This window comes from Plodia interpunctella, chromosome 6, assembly GCF_027563975.2.
Source record: "Plodia interpunctella isolate USDA-ARS_2022_Savannah chromosome 6, ilPloInte3.2, whole genome shotgun sequence".
Classification (NCBI taxonomy): domain Eukaryota; kingdom Metazoa; phylum Arthropoda; class Insecta; order Lepidoptera; family Pyralidae; genus Plodia; species Plodia interpunctella.
Genome location: NC_071299.1, coordinates 7,038,405 through 7,057,360, shown reverse-complemented (window position 1 = coordinate 7,057,360; position 18,956 = coordinate 7,038,405). Strand labels below are relative to the sequence as shown.

Genomic DNA, 18,956 nt, shown 5'->3' with positions numbered 1-18,956 from the left:
ACTTTCATTATAATTTATGGAAATATTATATTAATAACGTTACCTTAGCATACGAGTAAATACACCTACTAGCTTATTCCCGCGGCTCCAAATGCGTGAATTTCCATGGGAACCGTTCCTTTTTTCCGTGATATATTCTACGTCTGTCTCCGTAGACTGAGTGTTTTCCTGATTTCTTCCTTAGCTTTTGAGCTTCGAAGTCCGCTTTCCTACTCTTTCGTCTTCACTTCGCACAGTCGTCGGCATCCCTAGTTGTCAGACCGTTGGCACACAAATCATCCTTGACGATATCAAGCCAATATTTGATTCGCATTTTAATAGATTATTAGTTGTAAACTGACGCTGTTATTGGCACTGTAGACCAATCTCTGTGATTTAAGCAGTGTTTCTTTTAGGTATATTAAATGTATTACAAGCCTAGTTTATATATGTAATAATAATAATAAAAAGTTGGTAGTGTAATAGTTAATATTCGTTCTATTTCCAAACTAGACTTGATGCCAATTTATATAATAATATGGCTACCATTATGCATCAAACGTTAGATTCGATGAAGCATCAACTAAAGGGCGGTGACGTGAATACACTTCGCGACTTGATACGTAACATCTGCAATCTATCAATATATCATATAGCCGTATTTTAACTTTATTTGTTTGAATCCCATGTTTATTTTAAGCTGAAATAGCAATACCATAATACCTTCATATACCTAATTGTAAGAAATAAAAAACTCGAACACCAAGTAACAAATAATTTTTATATTTCAACAAAATAATGCCTGTTAATGCTAATTACAGTACACAATAACAATAAAAGCGGATGTGTTCTAATTTAAATATGTTACAATGGAAATTGTAGTAGAGCAACTTATTCTAACGATATGCATTTTTAGAAATTTTAACGGAAATTGGTAGGGACTTATTTAATAGGTTTCTGCAGGAAATCTCTTCTCATCTGGGTTTCGATTCTGATAACGCCAAGTCAATTGCACCTTAATTGTCGCCCGCAAACTAAATTTCTTACTCGGTGTTAATATTTAACAACTATTGAGACGCAACTTTTATGGGTTGTAGAATCGACACCTTGATGATTTTATACTACTATTTTATGCATTTGAAAATTATTTCATAATTTAAATTTAGAATCACCAGTTTTGCCACATACCTATTTTTTTTTAAGTAGCAAAAACAATATTGTCATACAGTTTGATGACCTTAATTAAAGAATTCTTAACGTATGAGTACAACAGAATGACCTGCATTGTAATTTTTTATTAATTAAATACATTGTCATAGTTATGTACATATGGCGGACAATAAACAAAAGATGTAATCGAGTATTTGTATGTTGAAGTTCTCGTATATGTTCAGTATGTCCCATTAGAAAATATTGAATTTTATCTCTAATACCTATCAACAAAAAATGATATTACATATCCAATTCCAAAAAGGAAATTTACTTTCTTATGATAATTTACAAAATTATTTGAAATAATCTAGTAATCTTATAATGGTTTATTTACATTAGACTAAAGTATTATCTAAGAAGGCGTTTCTAATTTATTTACAAGTCACGTACATCATTTGAAACTTTTTACATTTTGAAAATAATGTTGCCGCATTTTTTATATGCCAAAATATTTTCTAAGTTTCTTTTTTTATCCAAGTAACCAATTTAAAAGTATTAATAAACTAAAACACAAAACTCGGTTGTGGATTATAGTATATGCACACAAATCGCAGATAGGTATCATCGTTCTATGTCAAAGTCGTGGAATTTCAAAGTTTTTATCACATCGTGAACTACGTGACAATCTTAATAAAGGGCCATAATATATCAAACAAAGTTACAGGTTACAAAGTGATATGCATATTGTAAAGTAGAAACTTCATTTAATATAATTATAATTACAGATGTATAAATAAAAAAACATTTAATGAAATTTTATAAAGATAAAACCACCAGTAAATAAAACCACTTTTTCACACCATACCTATCAACAAACCGCAGGCGCTAGCAAAGAGCGTTGAAGGTACGGGGTTCGTGTTTTAATATTGCAGATTATTTCATATCTTAACGTTATAATTCCACAACCGCGATCTATGAATGATATCTTCTTAACGCTAACTATTCTGTTACAGATATGTATCGAAGACTTAATTCTTTCTCTCAAAAGAAATTGAAACATTTACTATCTACCTAACTTATAAGTACTGGAGGTAAAATAATTTTTTGTCAGTTCAAAAAATGCGAAAAGCAACGAAATTTGTCGAGTATAAAAAAATAAAAAACATTTTTGTTTTCCAAATGCTTTAGCAATACAAAATTGACATAGTAAAACTGTAACAATTGTAGTAGAAATCTCAAAATAGTCTCTAAGAAACTAAGAGCATTACATTATCACGTCCGTTGAGAAAATAGACGCGATAATTTATCACGTTACTGATTTCGTCAGAGCGCTCAAGAACAGAGCTAAGCAAAGTGTTAACAGAATTACACTTATCTTCGAAGACTCGGATGAACTCCTCACTGAAACAAATAACACTTGTTAAGCATTTATTCTTATTACACTAACAGTTTTGTAGAATGAACTAAAAAAAAGAACAAATAAATTGCTACGAATAAACTAAAAATATTTTTATATAATAATCCCACTATTCCTTATATTATTAATGAAATGGTTTGGACAAATTCGGACAAATTCTACAGAGCTGGTTGCTTTAATAGTTTCTCCGAAATATTGATAGGTGCAGTTTGTGGAAAATTTTAGTGTAGGTTCCCAAAGTGGCAAAGATACCTATCTCTATCCTTATCCTTACATATTATAAAACAAAGTCCTCTGACGCGTCTGTTTGTTCTCGTTAAATACAAAAACTAATGCACGAATTTTCATGCGGTTTTCCACAATGGATAGTGTAATTCCTGTTTAAATTTATAATTTGTTTATGTTTTAGAACGGCCGCTAGTTTTGTATAATTTTGCGTTGACTGTAAATGAAAACAAGAAACATCTATCTACAAACAATATCCGTAAATCCATCCATCCATTCCAACTTCAGCCATTATAATATTATTACGATAGTTATTATAACAAGTTATAGTAATCTGGTCTTAAAATCAAATCACGTACGTTATGAATACGTAACGGAACGCGATACAATACATAGTCGCTAACACTGCATTTTCGATGTCCAACTAAATTAAACTTATCTGCAGGTGCAACTATATTGTGTAACTTAAGTACAACTAGTAGATACTGAATCTGTGGTATCCATGCATAACAATGTTATTGCTTAGTTTCCGGATTTAGTTTCGTGTGAATATACCCATTGCTGTTAGTTTTATTTTACTGTGTCGACTTGTAAAGTGTCGATAACCAGTATGTAGTGTAGATACCCTATGTAGATAACCTATTTATAAAATAACTTGTCGAAATACTCATGAAAATAGCAACTACGCACTATGCTCCATAATTGACAAGCTGCGACCCCGGGGTTTCACTCTTGTGGGAAGTTCGAGGCAAAAATACCTTAATTCATTCGAAATTATAAATGATTATACCAAATGTATATAGAGCAAATATCACACAGCACGATTAGAAAATGGTATATCGAAATATTATCAAGTCACCAGTGGAAAGGTCCCATCGATTAACATATTACTAGCGGTCCGTCCCGGCTTCGCTCAAGTAAAAACATAATAAATTATACACCTAAACATTCCTCAGGAACCACACTATCTATTAGTGAAAACCGTATGAAAATCCGTGCAGTTTAGTTTTTGGGTTTATCACGAACAGACAGACAGACGCGGCAGAGAACTTTGTTTTATAATATATAATGTTTATGACAAAATATTTATCTTTCTTTTTCTAAGTAAATAACGTGCGTAATCGGGGAGCAGATAACATTGACCCCTTTTCTGGAAGTAAACAAGTTAGGTAAGAGCTAGGTTTATCTGCCTCCAATTATAAGATTCAAAAGTAATATACACTAGGAAACAAAATAAACACTATAGCTGTTTTAAATGATGTAAACTTACCAAGGAGCATAGCCTCTTTGCTATCAGCCAGCTGACTATTCCCTACTACAGCCTCGCTGCCTTCCCGCCACGCGGGCGCAACTCTGGCCGTACATCTCACTTGCATGGTACGCCCCACTGGCACACGCAGACCTAGCGCGGTGGACATCAGCCCATGTTGATGCAGCATCGGTGGGTACTCCACCAGCAGATCGGGGTCAGTGACCTGTAATGACGGGCTGTTGGGAAAACTAAGACTCTTTACGTCTTACGCCGACAGTATTTTGATTAACTTGCCTCACTGTTGTAAGTAAGAAATATTTTTTTGAAAATATTCAAGCATCTTTTTAAGTGGTTTTGAAACCATCATGTCTACCTATGTAGTAAGACTAGAGAAACTCGAGTATCTACGTAGGAAGATTTAGACTCAGAAAAAATATTATAAAAAGTAAGTTTTATTTTTGGAAAGTACTGAAATTAGTGATAAATTTGTGTTTTTGTTAGCTATATAATGTTCCCACAAGTATGTTAACAAAGGATTCATAATACTTTATATTGTAGGTATATTGACTTATTCCTTAATGAATAGGCACATAAAAAAGAAGAAGGTATATTGTAGTAAGAGAAAATCTTACAGATAAAATGTACTAGGGATCTATACAGTTTTCTAATGAATATAAATGAAACACTTCATTTCGAAAAGTATTCGGATAAAAGAATTTCTCGGGTAGTGAAACGCAGTACGTTGATATAGTACCTCGGAAAAATCACTAGTGATTTGGCTCGAGGAAGCCGATAAATTGTAAGGAAGTATCTGAAAGCCGTGCACTGGAGATATCAATATAAAGTCAGAGTAATGGAACCATAATGTAACATTTTGCGAGAGTAGAAGCAGCGAATTCTCGAATTTATCTTGTATTAAACTACTTAATTAAAATTATATATTCAGTACAATATATTCGAGTGACGTATCTAGGTATGTACATAATACGTTATTGGAAACGTCCAACGGGACGACGTTGGACTGGTAGGTAGATGTACATCAATGTACTGGTATATATCTGCCAATAACCAATTAGTACCCAAATAAACCAATAGTAAATAAAAAAAAAATTTTTCAAGTCACCTCTTCTAAAATAGATTTGCCCTTAATATTAATAACAGTTATTTTTGCTTTAAATATAGTTTATTCAAACTAACATTTTAGCATAATGTGTGCGGGTTGTGTGGGTCAAAGTTTTGTATGGAATTATTGATTAATTATTAAGGGTATTGTAAAAAGTTTGTTTCGAATTTGAGATTATCTTTATGCATGAGTTATATCTTATGTATGTCTTACACACACATATATATTATCACCAAACAGTGTTACATAGTTTCTGTTAGTTTCGGACCTGATTACTTGTATTTGTAAGGACTATCGATAGGGTTGAGGTCCAAGTTACTCAATATAGTTAAAATATCCCCTATTAGGAAATTCATGAGGACCCAAAGAGGCCTCAAACATAGTATAATACAGAAATAAAGCTTTCACTATAGTTAGTAGACAATGAGATTATATCTCAACGAACTAACAACTCATTAAAAAAAATTACATATACATAATGAGATAAACAAAAACTAAAACTATTTGCTTAGGTATGGATATAATTTACTTACCTTATCCACTTATTTAAAAATTGCTTTAATTTTTTTCATAACGCATTTAATTGCTAACCCTGGTATCAGTGTTGCTAAATTCAGTATGTCTAAAGTCATCTGGGATGACTTTTTCGACTGCTGCCATTGATGGGGTTTATGAAAACTATTAGTGTTAAAGATATACAAACTCATGTGGCTCAAGTAGGATTCGAATCAGGGACATAGGAGTTCTCTGTTTCTTCACAGACAGGCGTCTATACCAGTCCACTGTGTCATTTACAAGCAGTGGACTCGTAATAGACGCCTGATAATGATCAACTGAACGGACCTGAATTAAACATATTTATGTTTAAATACCAATTTAAATACGTAATTGATATACTATACAGATTAGATAATTTTACAGCCTATTTTCATCTCTAGACGATTCTGTCACGAAATGTCAAAATTCAAGCTTAATCTTTCTTCTATCCATGTTTTATGTAATAGATGAAAACTTTATTGCCAAATTCAACAATACAGCAATTAATCATGGTTCGTATATGGGCAAAGTCGGCCGGGGCACAATTTTGTACAATGTTGGTAATTTCCGTACAATTAATAATAAAGGCCAAAAGGATATTGCTAGTGAAGTCAGTTGAGACTAAACTACTTACCTACATGTTCGTGATTTCACTAAAGAGGATTTTCTTTATTAAAAACCAGCATCTGCTCGCGACTTTGTTCGCATTTTTTCAAAATAAAAGGTAGCTTAAAACCCTTGGAACAACTCTAGAAGGATAAGTCTGTAGAGTAAAAGTGATTTTAGAGTTTATTTGTAATAAGCAAAAATAAAATAAAGTAAAATAAACCTATAAGTAACCCATTTTACCGCAATAAAAACGCGGTCAAAGTCGCGGACGGCCGCTCGTGTATATGTGATAATTAATACCAATAATACCTTCTCCCCATCTATGTCCCAGCTTAAGACGGCCGCTGGGTACGACCGACTCGACGTGCAATTTAGGAATAGTGAGTCTCCTCTCCTGTTCTCTTGTTCATTGCCTGTTATTCTTGGCCCTTCTTTTGGTAAATCTGTTAAAAGACGACATAGTTAGAGTTAAATTATTTGTTTACGCCAGAAAATTTTAGGAAACCTTTTTTCGCTATAGTTGTCTAACGAAATTAAACCCCGTTTATTTATGAGCTTGAAATTAAATTACAATAGCATTTCTATCAAAAAGGTGATGACATCAGGCTGGTTGTGAAATCAAAGTCAAATTTTAAAAAAATTAAGGTTTATTTTTTTTAACAGCCACGAATGAAAACGAGAAGATGACAGGTTCTGCAGGCTTCCGCATAAATATATTTATAGTTATTTCTGAAATTGTATTTCTGACAATATAACTTGAAAGTAAAGGACATAAAAAATCCATAGTAAGTTTACTTACTACAAATTTTTTACAGATTTAGATATTGTGACTAATATCAGAGACTGAATGAGAACAAAAACAGTGGAAAATGTGTGCCAAATCCCCTTGGCCGTTAAGCGAAATTTCCTCATATCTAAGAACGAAATGAGCAAAATGCCAACTCAACGGCCTAAAACATCCAATAAAGGACAGCCCGACACATAATAGTCTATAAGAAATAATCTAGGAAGGAGCTTCTTGGCTCAAAATTTGGAGAGAACAGATAGGATTCAAGTGACAATATGCATTTTTTTCACAACTGTTATGCGAAATGAATTTATGAAATAAATATAGGTAATATAAGAAACTGTATATGGAAATATTTGACATCACTCGCCTCGTCAATAAATTGTAATGTAACAAAAAGCCAAAATAGAAACACAATATCGTTCAGTTCGATTGCCGTTTTTTGGCATTTTGGCTACTGTCATTAGTAGACATATGTTTCGGGTAAGCACCCCAAAGTCTAAACAGCTAGCATAAACAGTACGAAGAATAGATTGTAGGTTGTTCGCGGAATACATGCACAATAATCCGTGAGGCTGCCAAAAATTGTATTTAATCGTGTTATAGATTATTACTTCTGTACTCTCGTGCATTTTTTATTCTTGGCAAACTTACAAATGACCTCCATTCTTCCCTCTCCGGCTACAGATGCGAAACTGGGTGCCTCCGCTGAAACCTCGCACCGGTAGAGGCCGGTAGACTTCAGCATCAGAGGATGTAGCACAACCCTCTTCGCGTCTGACTTTTGTAACTGTAAAAAAATGTATATGTCAACTATTTGGGCTCTCGGACTCTGCTGTCTTTAGAATGATTTATTTCCTGCTAGTTATCTAGGTATATAGTTAATTATATTATCGTATAGTTTTTAGTGCAATTGTTTATTGTAGATTGTGGACTAAATGGAAAGAATGTTTGATTTGATTTGAGCTTTTAGATTTTAGTGCGTCAACTTGTGGTGTGAATGTAGCTATTTTATATTTGTATTGTAAAATGTGCAGCTGTTTTAGATTATTTTAGCCATATAGCGGTTTCATTGAAATTTAGACCATGGATTATGAGCAGTAGCACAGCCGAAAATGGATCTACTGTGAAGAAAAAATTACAATTGAATCGTTATGGATTTCTAAATCTAGTTTTAGGGTATAGTAAATGTGTCAATTTTAATTCTCATTAATTTTGTAATCCTCTATACACGATGCACAGTCTACAGTTTTTTCTTGTAACTCTACAATATCGTCATGATTCAACTGCGATATAAATTAATTTAGACTATTAAGGAAATTACTTTCATTGTTAATTGATGTTTTACTTTACAATACTCGTAAGAAAAAACAGAATTTAATGGATTTTGAAGACTTTTATATAACCTTTTAATTTAAGAAGTATGATAAAAGAACCAAGACTTTTAAATTATTAAAAATTGATATCAAGTGCCAAGGAGAAATGTTCGTTACTTTATCTTCAGCAAAGTGAATACAAAATATCTAATTGAAATAACTCAGATGAACGTTCCGCTCCACACAATAGTTCTACAAAGTACTCCTACAAATTTGCTCTGTTCCGTTTCGCCTTACTTTATATGTTCTTTATTCCACTTTTGTGTCTCTTTTCTAAGAACTAATTGAATTCTTATATGTTTTATTTCTTTCTTGGGTAAAATGCAATAGGTATTGTTTTACGCTTTTGTCATCCATTAATAAGTAGTAAGGGTTCTAGCAATTACATTCGAAACCATTTATTATACTCGTACGTCTCCAAATTAAGTCCGATTTTCAAAACTAAGCCTAATTCAAAAACTCGTCAACTATTTGCTAAGCAAACCGAAAATATTCACCATATTCTGCGCTCTGTATGTGCGTTTTCTGATTATATTCTTACTATGCGTCAAATTTTATTAAAATCTGTGTAATAGTCTTACCGACACCCACACTCATCATTACAATCAAACTTTAGCATTTATAATATTAGTCGGAACACTTAGTACAAAATGATTGATGTTATCTTTAGAGACATTAAGTATTTCATGTAAAGTGTGTAGCTCTGGCCCATTCACCCGTGGATATTGACGACTAGGGACACATAGCTACCATGGCAGCTGATAAGTGAAGATTGCAGTTAATATCAGCCATTCAGCCGCTTCTAAAATCACAGCAAAAGCGGCGGGGAGCCCGTCTGCGAACCGAAAGGTCCCAGGTTCGAATCCTACTCGTACAACATGAATTTGCATCTGACTCATGTGTAGAAGTTTTCATCAGTCACCACTTGCTTCCAGTGAAGGAAAACATCGTGAGGAAACCTGTACTCTGATTGATTATTAACTTGTGTTTACAATGAAGAAAGCAATGACAAACCACTGCATTAATAGTTCCAGTTCACGCTTACTCCAGGCATCGCAGCCTCTCGGCCCAGAATGCAATCGCAAAACGAAAATATTAGAGAGAGACAAATGTATAATCATGTTAGTTGCCATGTATGGATTATTATGCAGATAGTTAAAAAAACTAATACCTAACATTGAAATAGTTACAGAGAAACTCCACTCTCTTACGGATTGCCTGCTGTCTTCGATTTTACCCTCAAATCTTTTGTCGGCATCTTGCGAACAATATCCACCATTGTATGCGCGGTATAGATAACGGAACTACTCTCAAATGGAATCTCTGTACTCAAGGAATTGTCAATATTTATTCTTGAAATATTCTATACTGTGTGGTAGTTGGGTATTTATCATAATGTTATTATAACTTTTGTTTTACTCCATATGATTAAGGGAAGGAGAGAAAACGAACATTTGACGAAAATAATTTAGGTTACTGGTTACAGAAAAATAGTGAGACCAAAAACGCGATGGATGAACTGTGTGACAGATGATATGAAGTAGTTAAGAGTGGATGTGAGTATGACAGCAAATAGAAACTTATATAGAAATAAGACATATTATGCGCCGAATCCAAATGATGGGAAATGCTAATGAACTTTAGAGCAATGGACATTTATTATTGTTTATTTTATTATTCACTAGCGACCTGGCCCGAGTGTTCCAGTTTTGCACCGGATCATTTAAGTATTATGAAATGTTCGAGAATAAATTGTCTTAATAAAAAAGTTTATAAGAAAACTTAGCAACAGAGGTGAAGACAGACTTTGCTTTATATTACGTGATTCGCATTGTCATCACAAGCCAATATTTAATTTATATAAAGTTAAATAGAGTATTGAGCGATAAGCCTGTAGTTCCGCGCTAAAATACTAGCACTCATTAGGTATATTGCGGATGTCTGAAAAACTTTGATATCTTAAAGGTAAATAACAGCATTTCCTGATGGTTGATGTTGGTAAAAAAGCCTGTATTAAAATCACATTAGAATCTCCGAAATTTTTAACTTCACCCTGGGCTTTGAGGTGTTACAGGCGGCCAAGAGTGTACCCTACACGTTAGGATCATAGCGTTATAAGATTCATGTCTTTGTCAATAAAATAAATAAATCTGACCTACTTTTACCCTAAAAACGCACATAAAGTTTGTCCATGAAATTTAAATAAATTTATGTATATTGACATTGCAAGGTTCTCTTGAACTTTTGCCGAATTCTAAGAAAACTTCTACCATACGCATGGAGAGTATGTTGAAATATTTTTAAGCGCAGCCTTCTTGGAAATCTGTGTGTTATTATGTGCGTTTGAATAAGCTATTTGCAATATATCTACGTACTGTATTTGATGTACCTATGTATTATAACTATAAAAGTATAAGTTGTTTCTAGGTAATACGTTAAAACGACCAGAAATAAATATATTAGAATCGTGTATAGTGGCAATGCTGCCAGATTTCTGGGCACATTAACTCAAAGAAACGGATTGTCGGGACTGGCAATTTCTGTCAATATTTAAGTGTGTTCATATTATATTTATTTAGATTTAATTTAGTTACAATATTTTTACTTTATTTTGAGTTATAAACTTATCCTATGTTGAATACATTAAATGATTTCCTTATTCTAATTATTCAATCAAATAGGTTAGGTTAGGATATAGCTAAGAAGATCGGTTGACATCTGACAGAGAAGTGGATGAGACTGACATATGCTGTACCGATCCCACATAAAGTATAAGGGTAGGCGGATGTTGATGAATATTTAAATTAAATAATTAATTGAATTAAATAAATTAAGTCGAATAAAGAAATCATTACTATTAAAAAGTTTTACAAAAATTGTTGACTTGGCCAACTTGCAAAACAATTACATATTACCTAATCATATTGGTTTATGATTCAAAACAACACAGAGTAACAATATTTTCCCAACACACAATTTAGCCCAAACAGCACAAAAGCTTTGGAAACTAAACCCAAAGGATACTCACATCGACTTTAATCCCCTCCAGCTTGTATGCGTGCTTCACAGGGTCATTCTGAGGCATGTACCGATAGAACTCCTCGTTATCACGATACCATTTCACCGAATACAGTGTGTCGGCGCCAAGCTCGTAATCACACTCCAGTGTGGCTGTTTGACCTCGCACTCGATATGTGGGGATTGTGACACGAAGTATGTTTAGTAGAAGAGACTCTGGAACAAAAGAGAACCGTTTTAAACGGAGGCATCACTACATACCTTATACAAGTTTATTTGTTATACAAGTTCAAAAACCCTTGATTTTCAATATTCATTTTGCTACAACTTCTGAACGGCTGAACCGATTTTCATGAAACATGGCTGAGAACACTCGAGATAAAGTTATCTATGACACAAAAATAAAGTAAACGAAAATCGATTCATCCGTTTGGATGCCACAGACATATACACAAATACACAAACAGACAGGTTAAACTTATAACACCCCTTTTTGCGTCGGGGGTTAAAATAGTAATACGCAATGGATTTTGATGAGGGTTTTATAATAGATAGTGTGATTCTTTAGGAAGGTTTATAGTGGTTTTACTCGGGCAAAGCCGGGACAGGCCGCTAGTAGAATAAAGGGGGCGTCGAAACTGAAATTCGATATAGTTGACTCTTTAATTGAACTCTCAATTAGAAATTTTGAATAGATTGTTGAAACAAACTCTATTTCATCAGAGCGTTTTCCTTGTTTCATCAGCAGCTATTGAGAATCAGAGCCCAAGATCCGCTTTCCTATTTTTACGTGTCCACTGCGCACGGTTGTCGGCATCTCTAGTTGTGAGACTTTTGGTTCGCATATCATACTTCATACAACATATTGATAAAACTAATTAGGTAACTCATTGTAATGAAAGGTAGGTACGCATCTAAGTAAAGCACGATTAAGTAGTACCTACATAGAATTATTTTTGTACCGAAATTTATATTTCGATTGACAATTGTCAATTATTCTCCATAGGTATACCAATTGGAATTGGACTTGATCCTTTATTTTATCTATAATAAAGCAGATCTCGTTTTAAACTCAAAACTTAATATATGAACAAGACTTTCGAGAATAACTGTGATCCAGCAGTGAAATCCATCTGAAAATATTTCGTTATGAAAGCAAAGAGGCAACTCGTAAATAGTTCAGTAATTTGTACCGCATTGCAGCCACCTGCACTCATTCGAGATTCATTCTGATTAAATTTCAAACTTTCCGTATAATTATTTCGCTAAGTGAAATAATTATTATGACATTCATCCATTTTAAAGTTTTTGACACTTATACGCTCGTTTTTGCCATGAAAATAGAAATTTTCACGTATTTTACATTGCAACTTCTAGGTATTTGATAGTTTTATTATACAATTATGGAATTAGTATATCTACTAATTATATATCTATCTCCGTTATAAAATATTTAAATTTTGTTTTTTATGATTTTATTAAGATTTGTTGCATCTCTTAAGTAAATATTTTTTCTTATCGAATATGACTGACATAACGTGCCATGACAGTAGCTGCAATCGTAGTATAAACACTAGTGAACTAAATAAACTAAACAGTCGACTAGTATAAAATACATGTATTCAAGATGTATTCCTTCACTGGAAGCATGTGGCGGTGGTGGAAAAAAGACAGAAATAAATCTGATTAGTACATAAATGCATATCTACATATATTTACGAATATAAAAAAGGGCATAGGCTACTTATGATTCCGGAAAATGTACATTCCCGGGCGTGGCGTGTTTATTTACAGAATTCCACGAAAATATTAAACCGTCATTTGGACCTTATTTCTCGGAATTCACATGAAAATACAGTGGGAACACCTCAGAAGGCCACCTCAACAGCAAACTTCGTTACCAACTTCGTCCCTAACGTGCACGTAAACAGTTTCTATTCAGACCGCTTCGCTTCGACATGTTTACTTTAAATTGCTTTGATTGAGGACACATTTAGCTTTTTTGTTGCAGAAATGAATAAGTAAATTTGTGTAATAAAGCTTAAATGTGTAGATTTTAGTGTTAACACAAGAATCAGAAAACTGGTAGGTAACAATAGACAAGTAAACAAACAGATTTAGAGAGCACAGTAAAGGGCAGACATTGTTAAAAGAGTGGTGAAATTCAAGTGGTAGTGGGCAGGGCACGTCGCTCGTAAAACATACTTGTTATGTAAACAGGTACAGTGGAGGCCATGAGAGCATAAAGTGGGTGATAGACGTGCGAGTAAGTACTCGAACTTGTGACTGGATGACCTTTTTCGCTAGTGTGTGTCACCGTACATACGCGTACCTACTTTAGAACTGAGGGGTTAGTGGTTATGGTTAATAGATTCGAAGTGTGACGCAGCGAACCAACCACATTTCGCTGCGTCTCACTTCGAATCGATTCGATGGTGAGAACTTGAGAAGTGAAATGTAAACCCGCACTTCGCCCACAGCCGCGCAAGTCGTCGGCGATCCAACCGGTTTGAAATCATGCTCGTAGCTCGTCTCTGCTCGTACGTGTGATTGCACTACGAGCCGCGAGCATATATCTAAGAAACAGTTATTGTTCGTAAACAATTAGTAAATAGTTTGTAACTGTAATGGTAGTAGTAAGATGATGAAATAAAAAATAATAATAATAATAATCAGCGCGCTTCTTCTATTGACGACATCGTAGTATAGTATGAGCAAGCTTCAAATGTCTCACCGACGTCGAGCCGAATGAGTTCACATACTGAAAAACCGTGTACTTTAAGTTCGTACGTATATTACCCACTTAAAAGAATTGTTGGAAAGCCACAAATAAGTTGGAAGTAGGGGCATAACTGGATATTTACTGCCCAATATCATTGTTTTGGGCAGTTAATGTTCAATTCGAATTGATTGAAGAAGTCCTACACCAAATTGATCAGAGGCATCAGATGATGATGAATCCACTTTTCTACTTTTTCCACAGATGGGCACACTGTTTTATCAAAATAACTCTTTGCCTAGCTCAAGTCCTCTTTATATGGGGCTCGCTCTCCTCATCATTCTTCGCCATTGATTTTGAATGGTAGATTACCAAATAACTCTTTAATTTGTATAACCATAACCCTACGGAAATTGATGTAGCTAAGACAACATAATTACAATCAAACTCATCCACGTAGATCGAATTTTGATACTAATCCATCTTTTAATATTGTTTATTTTCCAGGTAAATATTACTGTAAATGTGTGTTTATTGAACCGACTGCATGAAACAAAATTAAGTTGTATTGCTAAACACAGAAACGAGCAAACCACGCCCAGAACCGCAGACAAACATCTATGATCACAATTACAATTTTTAGCCCGCACTGGGAATGGAATCTGTGCTAGGTTACAGATAGCGGACCTGCTTAGTGACCACTGCGCCATAGAGTCGTAGCTAATAGTGGCTAACAGAAATAAATTAACACTTTTGCAGTTACATAAAAAAAACTTTGCGATGTTGACAGAGAATTCCACTATAACTGAGTCTATCAGGGTATATTTCCCTCGAGCCTGGGTCCGGACTTTGAAACAATCATTTGTAGCCGGAATAACCCTGTTAACTGTGAACAAACTTGAACTTGTCCCGTATCTGTGGGACCCAAGTCAGGGCAGTTTTAAAGTATATTAATTCTTGAAGTATCGTGGCTAAACAGCTCTCTCCAAATCTTACTTACTTATCCTGCTCTTACTTACTTAATTACAAATGCTAAAGTTGATGAAGATGTTTGGATATACATTTTAATGTACTCCAGTATATTCATGTATTCAAACGCATGTAAATTTACCCTGCTTGGATTTCTGCGGCGATAATTGCGAATTGAAATTTGAATACTTTATGTGATGTTGACTGTACACTATAATATATATATAACACTATAATGTTATTATTATGCATAAGGCTGCGTTGACGACTTCATTTTAGTATTTAAGAAATAGAGGGAAGTGGCAACACATACAACCCATTATCGATATAAATAATGTCGAATGTCATAAAATGAAATGAATCGAATAAATTTTCAATCGGTTCCATTTTGAGGTTTCCCATTAAATGAACATAAAGAATTCAATCACTAATGGAACTGAATATAGTGTAGTGTTTAAACTAACTCTATGAGTAAAACGAAGTACCGAATGGTTTAACTTCGGCCGTTAGTTTAAACTACAGACGTTCGCAAGTGAGAAATAGTGGGTTTTGTCTAGGACTTGGACTCAGAATGACTAAAACGAATTCGTTCGTCTAAGTTCAGAAATTCTATATTAGTATTATTATTTTTACAATAAGTACACGATTTAATCCATTTTTGAGCTAGTTTATATAATTTCTTGGCCGTCCGTCAATGAATGTGGGTACGGTGATCAGGTACGACAAAGATTATACCTATTTGATCAACTTTCATGGTGCAGACAAATAGCGCCGATTTCAATCACACCTAAAATTATTTTTCATTTGAAAATTAGTAATTTTGAGAAAATAAGCGTTCTAAGGAGAATAGTTCCTTTAAATAGAATATTGAACTAAATTTAGTAATTTAAACCTTCACCTATATATAATGGTAGTTTCTAGTTAAATTTTCACTACTTTATTCTGAAATACCTTCTCAGGAAATCTGGATGTTTTGTCTGAGACAAATATAGCGATACATGGATATAAAATTCCATTAGAATTTGGCATGTAGGTTCCTTGGGGAGTGTAGGTGAGCACTAAGAGAGGTTTTTTGGAAATTCTACCCCGAAGGGGGAGAAAGGGGTGAAAAACTTTTATTTAAAAGTTCTACGCCGTTGAAGTTAGTGAATTGAAAATTTGGGTCACACATCACAACATCGCGATACGTTGCTTAAAACCCGACAAATTGACAAAAATAAGTTACGAGCACGTAAGAAACGCGGGCGAAGCAGCGGGCAAAAGCAAGTTTTATATTGTTATGTAAAAAGACAATTGAAGTCCCCACCAAAAACCCTAGATAATTAAAACGTTTATACTACTATGTTAGTGCTACAGTCTAAAATCAGGTTGATTCTGTAAAAACATACTCGATATAAATCCTAAAGTAATAAAAAAAAAATATTATTATTAAAAGTTATATTTAGGAACCCAGTTGATATGACCTAAATATATTTCAAATAGGCAGAATGTAGTAAAGGACAAAATTGAATGCACTTCCTTTCACGAGGAAAACGTAAAATGGATTAGGTACTTTAAGCTCTATCTTTTGATCACTTAGCTTGATTGAATTCATACACTGATTATTCTAATAAACGGTGCTCGCTCTGTTTAATTTTGCCACCCAACATTCTATAACACAAACTTTTAATAATTGTATATATTCCGTATAATAAATTTATGAATGGAAATTATTACAAGTCTATTACTACTTATCACTTCGTTATAATTTTAATAGAAAAAATAATTACCTTTGACAAGCAAGCTGAAAACCAGCAATAAGACATACATCCTCATAAAATTAAACAAATCGTTCCATCACATATCACAGTCGCATTCCATATATTGAAAACACAGCACTCGCGATTTTCGACAAATTGTATTTACGAGAAGGCGCGTATTATGTTTTCTCGACGCACCACACGTCTGACGCGCACGACGCCATCAGCTCAACTGAGCTAAGTTCAGTACTTTCCTACCCCGCGCCACTCGGGTCACAGATACCCGTTTATATTTTCATGACCTTATGAGACAAGTCGATAATCGCTTTTACTAATACGTCTGATTATTTTTAAAGTATCTAATGTTAAATACTGTATATTATTTGGACGCAGGGTTCGGTTTGATAAATGTTTACTGTCATTGAGTTTTAACTTAACAACAACAATCGAAACAAACAATCGAAAAAATTTTTGTGGAAGTCATCGATGAATCAGTAAAAATAGAGGTACAATAACATAGACGCGTGCTGAAATTAAATTCTGAGAACTTAATGTGTTTTTTTAAATTTAAATCATTCCCCGAACTTTTTTCTAGTTTTTCAATCATATGTTCATGAAACGTTAGCGAAAATGCTTTTAAAACGCGAGCTACGAAAGAAACCTTAAGGTGCTTTCAAGGAACAGTTACTTTTATAACATACAACAGTTTTTACTACTTTCATTAAAGGCGTGATAGACACGCCTTTAATGAAAGTAGTAAAAACTGGTTAAAAATATTTTTAATTATTGAACATATAGATTTGCACGTGCAAACATAAAAAATATCGGAAACAAACGCCAGCCGATTTGAATTTACCAAGACGTTTTCTGCTATCCAAATATGATAGATGACATTTAGGGTGAATTGCACCAGTCAAATTTGAGGTTGACTTTAAATTATTAACTATTTATTAATGAATTTAATTGTATTGTAAAGTGTATGATTTAATTTACTAAAAATAACTTTGTAAATATTTGTAACAAGCACTTGACCGAAATAAATAAATAATTATTTCTTTCAGTTTCTTTTTTTCAGCTAGAGCTGGTATTTTGTATACCATTTACGGGCAAGCAACTTGGAAATGGTAAGTATATTTATTGCTTTATGGCCTTTGTTTGTCCGATACCGAAAAACCTAAGTAGGTATATAAAGAGAAAAAGCTACAGCCAATTTTTTATTAAAAAAAAAAACAAAATATCAAAGCAGAATAAATAGAACATATGCCTACATTAATATATCAGGCGACATACAAGACATATATTTAGCGTGTCACTTGGCTCAGCGCAAAATTATTAATATTCCAGAAGTTAATATCTCTTGGCGAAGAATTTAATTTCCTGGTTTTACAGTACGGTCTGCAAATTGCTATTTGAGGTCAAATATTGGTTTCAAAATCGCTAAAGGCCTTATATATGCGGATTATATATTCTGAAATAGAATACTTGATAAGTTTTCTTTTTGATATACTGTATCTAGCCACGACGTATTATATATACCTATGTAATATTAAAATTAATATTAAAATGGTTCTACGTGTCCGAAATATTGGCATGAGTATATGTACACATCGCGTAGCCGACAATTTATTCTAGTGTAAAGTTTAACAGTCTTACTACAATACAATTTTAGTTAAACACTTGTTTATGTCATCATCGACCATGAAATGTACCCTAAAATTACTAACAATTAGAAAATGCCGTTAAAGCACGTGATTTCTTAAATTTAATTAATTTTAGAGTTCTTAGTTCTAGTTCTAATGTAAGACAGATTCTACAGATATAATTTTTATTAGTTTCCGATCTAAAACCATAACATTCAGCTATATATGATTAATTATGTAATAATACGAAAATATTTTCACCAATAAGATATTGTTTTATGTTAAGTTTCGCCTTCTTAGTAATATTTTTATATTCAACAACAAATATTATATCTGCCTCTGGTGACCAGTAATACCATAAATCAGGAATCGAGCACAACTAAAAGTGCCAATTGACGAATCGCAATCTCTATA

The 18,956-nt window shown here is 33.5% G+C and overlaps 1 protein-coding gene across 1 annotated transcript; it reads right to left on the bottom strand.

The window, feature by feature from the left end:
* Window positions 1-739: 739 nt before the first annotated feature.
* LOC128670725 (uncharacterized) lies at window positions 740-17,148 on the bottom strand. The gene is made up of 6 exons (XM_053746669.2): window positions 16,933-17,148; window positions 11,486-11,691; window positions 7,736-7,871; window positions 6,604-6,737; window positions 4,044-4,248; window positions 740-2,532 (listed from the first exon to the last, which is right to left on the bottom strand). Exons 1-6 carry the CDS (start codon window positions 16,976-16,978, stop codon window positions 2,438-2,440), a joined length of 822 nt encoding a protein of 273 aa, XP_053602644.1. The 5' UTR covers window positions 16,979-17,148; the 3' UTR covers window positions 740-2,437.
* Window positions 17,149-18,956: the final 1,808 nt, after the last annotated feature.